At 32.0% G+C, this 2154-nt stretch overlaps 1 protein-coding gene across 1 annotated transcript; it reads left to right on the top strand.

Moving 5' to 3' along the window:
- Nucleotides 1-899: 899 nt before the first annotated feature.
- Nucleotides 900-1916, top strand: LOC102588165 (uncharacterized). Its single transcript, XM_006354582.2, has 2 exons — nt 900-1206; nt 1433-1916. Exons 1-2 carry the CDS (start codon nt 1091-1093, stop codon nt 1614-1616), a joined length of 300 nt encoding a protein of 99 aa, XP_006354644.1. The 5' UTR covers nt 900-1090; the 3' UTR covers nt 1617-1916.
- Nucleotides 1917-2154: the final 238 nt, after the last annotated feature.

The raw sequence follows: 2154 nt of genomic DNA on the forward strand, positions 1-2154 counted from the left end.
TGGGACCCACCAACTTCAATGTTTTTAATTGGCTGTGTTTTAATTATGGAAGGAAAGGTGGGGCCCATGATGTGTTGTATTGTGGGACCCATGGGGCCCAGTAATGACACAGCTCCAATGTGGGAGGAAAGAAAAATGACACAGCAAAAAATGGAGCTTTAGAGAAATCATGGAAAAAGTCTTTTTTTTTTTCTTTTTATCCTTTTTAATAGTAGAGTTTTATTTTTTAAATGTGTTTTTTTTTTTGCTAGTTTAGTCCTATAGTTATGAAAAATGTTGTTCCTGTTCAGTTAGTTGTCCGTCTGAACTTTAATTTTATTGATAAAGATTTGATTTTTCGTAAATGAGTCATGAGATGTTGAAACTAAAAATACTTTGTAGTACGGCTACTTTATGTACTGAAGGAAGAAAAAAAGCATGCTATATAAGAAAATAGTGTATATTGTAATACTAGTAGATTTGCAACAAAAAGCAAATACCATGAGTACGAAAGAAGAGAAAAACATACTCCACAAATTGAATAAAATATCAAAGTTAATGCACTTGTCAATAATATGAGGGAACAAATTGCTAATAAAGCAGTTTTTGTCCTAAAAAAAGTGCAAATTGAGAAAAAGTAGTCTTGTTTGCTGTCACAACCAAATTGGCTTATGTAATATACTTCCTTTATTCCACCCACTGGATTCTCAAAAACTACTGGTTTTTCCTTTTTGCCATCTTTGCTCCCTCAAGTCCTAGAAATACTACCATTTAGTACTAATACTTTACTTAAGGGGTCCATCAACATCCTCCGTCACAATCTATACAACAAATATTTATTTATCGTCTCAATTTATCTGAGACAAGACAGTCCTTTAACTATTTGATAAATGGTGTATAGACCCAATTAATTTTATTAATTTATTAGGCTCTTTCAGTTGGGCAACAATATAAATAATAGAGTTTGGGCATACATTGCCCTCCTCCCAGAATCTTCTTTTCTCATTCTTCTCTGCTCTTATCTATCAATCATTCATCTCAGCAAGATCCAGTTTCCTTCCTTACACAACAAACCCAATTTTTCCCTTTTTAAATCTCGAAAGAAGAAAAAATGAACGCTGCACTATACTACACTGGATGTGAAGAAAACTACCAACCCCATTTTCTTGATACCTGTTCTCTTTGCCAGAGAACCTTAGCTCACAACCATGACATCTTCATGTACAGGTTGGTATAATTTATTTTTTTTCCAGTTCAGTCATATGAACAGTTTAAATCATGGATCCAACTCTGTTATGATTTATATATATTATAACAACAATTATAACAACACAAGTGGAGTTTGGGGATTGTAAATCAAGAAAGATCTAGACCCCCTGTTTTTTAGTTTTTTTTTTTTTTGAGATAAAAGCGATCTGATGGGAGTGATTTTTTGTTTTTGTTTTGATTACAGAGGGGATACACCATTTTGTAGCCAAGAATGCAGACAAGAACAGATAGAAATGGATGAAGCTAATGAAAGAAAATGGAAAATTGCTGCAGCAAAGAGATCTTCAAGAACAAAAACAGAGACTCCAACAACTAAAGAAACTGATGCAAATAAAGCTGTACGAAATGGCACGGTTGCAGTCGCTTGATTTGTTCACTAATCATGACATAATCAATGAATCTTGATGATGATCAACGAAGCTATAAGCCGAAATAATAACAATAAAAAGACAGAAAATCGGCTTCTGATTTAGGATATCAAGTAAAATAAGGAGTACAGAAATCTTATGTATAGATATGATCGGAATCACAAAGAGAGTGAATCCATCAAACAATTTTGTTGAATTATTTTTTTTCGGTTTTTAATTTACGTTTTGTCAAATATTGTGGAGTGTCTGTAAAAATGGGCGTCCATATATGGAATTTGAGATCTCTAGCTTTTTGTAATCTTCTTTTTCATCTTTCTTTTTCATAATCTTCAGCTGATCCAAATAAGCAAAATAGGAAGACATTCTAAGTTTTCATGTTGATTTTTCTGAGTTACAAGCTTTGTCCGTCCCTCAATTTTTGATAATTAAACTTTATAATCACTTAATTTTATTTTGTCTTTCTAAAAAGTTACTCAACTTTATTTTCTTTTTCAAAATTCACTCAACTTTGCCAAATTAATATTCATAGTTAAAGTTA

This window comes from Solanum tuberosum, unplaced genomic scaffold (assembly GCF_000226075.1).
Source record: "Solanum tuberosum cultivar DM 1-3 516 R44 unplaced genomic scaffold, SolTub_3.0 scf00173, whole genome shotgun sequence".
NCBI lineage: Eukaryota > Viridiplantae > Streptophyta > Magnoliopsida > Solanales > Solanaceae > Solanum > Solanum tuberosum.

Excerpts from the sequence above, each read along its gene's own strand:
- LOC102588165 (XM_006354582.2), top strand. The coding sequence starts at position 1,091 with ATGAACGCTGCACTATACTACACTGGATGTGAAGAAAACTACCAACCC. Across the intron at positions 1,207-1,432 it reads CATGACATCTTCATGTACAG|AGGGGATACACCATTTTGTA; the intron begins GTTGGTATAATT and ends TTTTGATTACAG.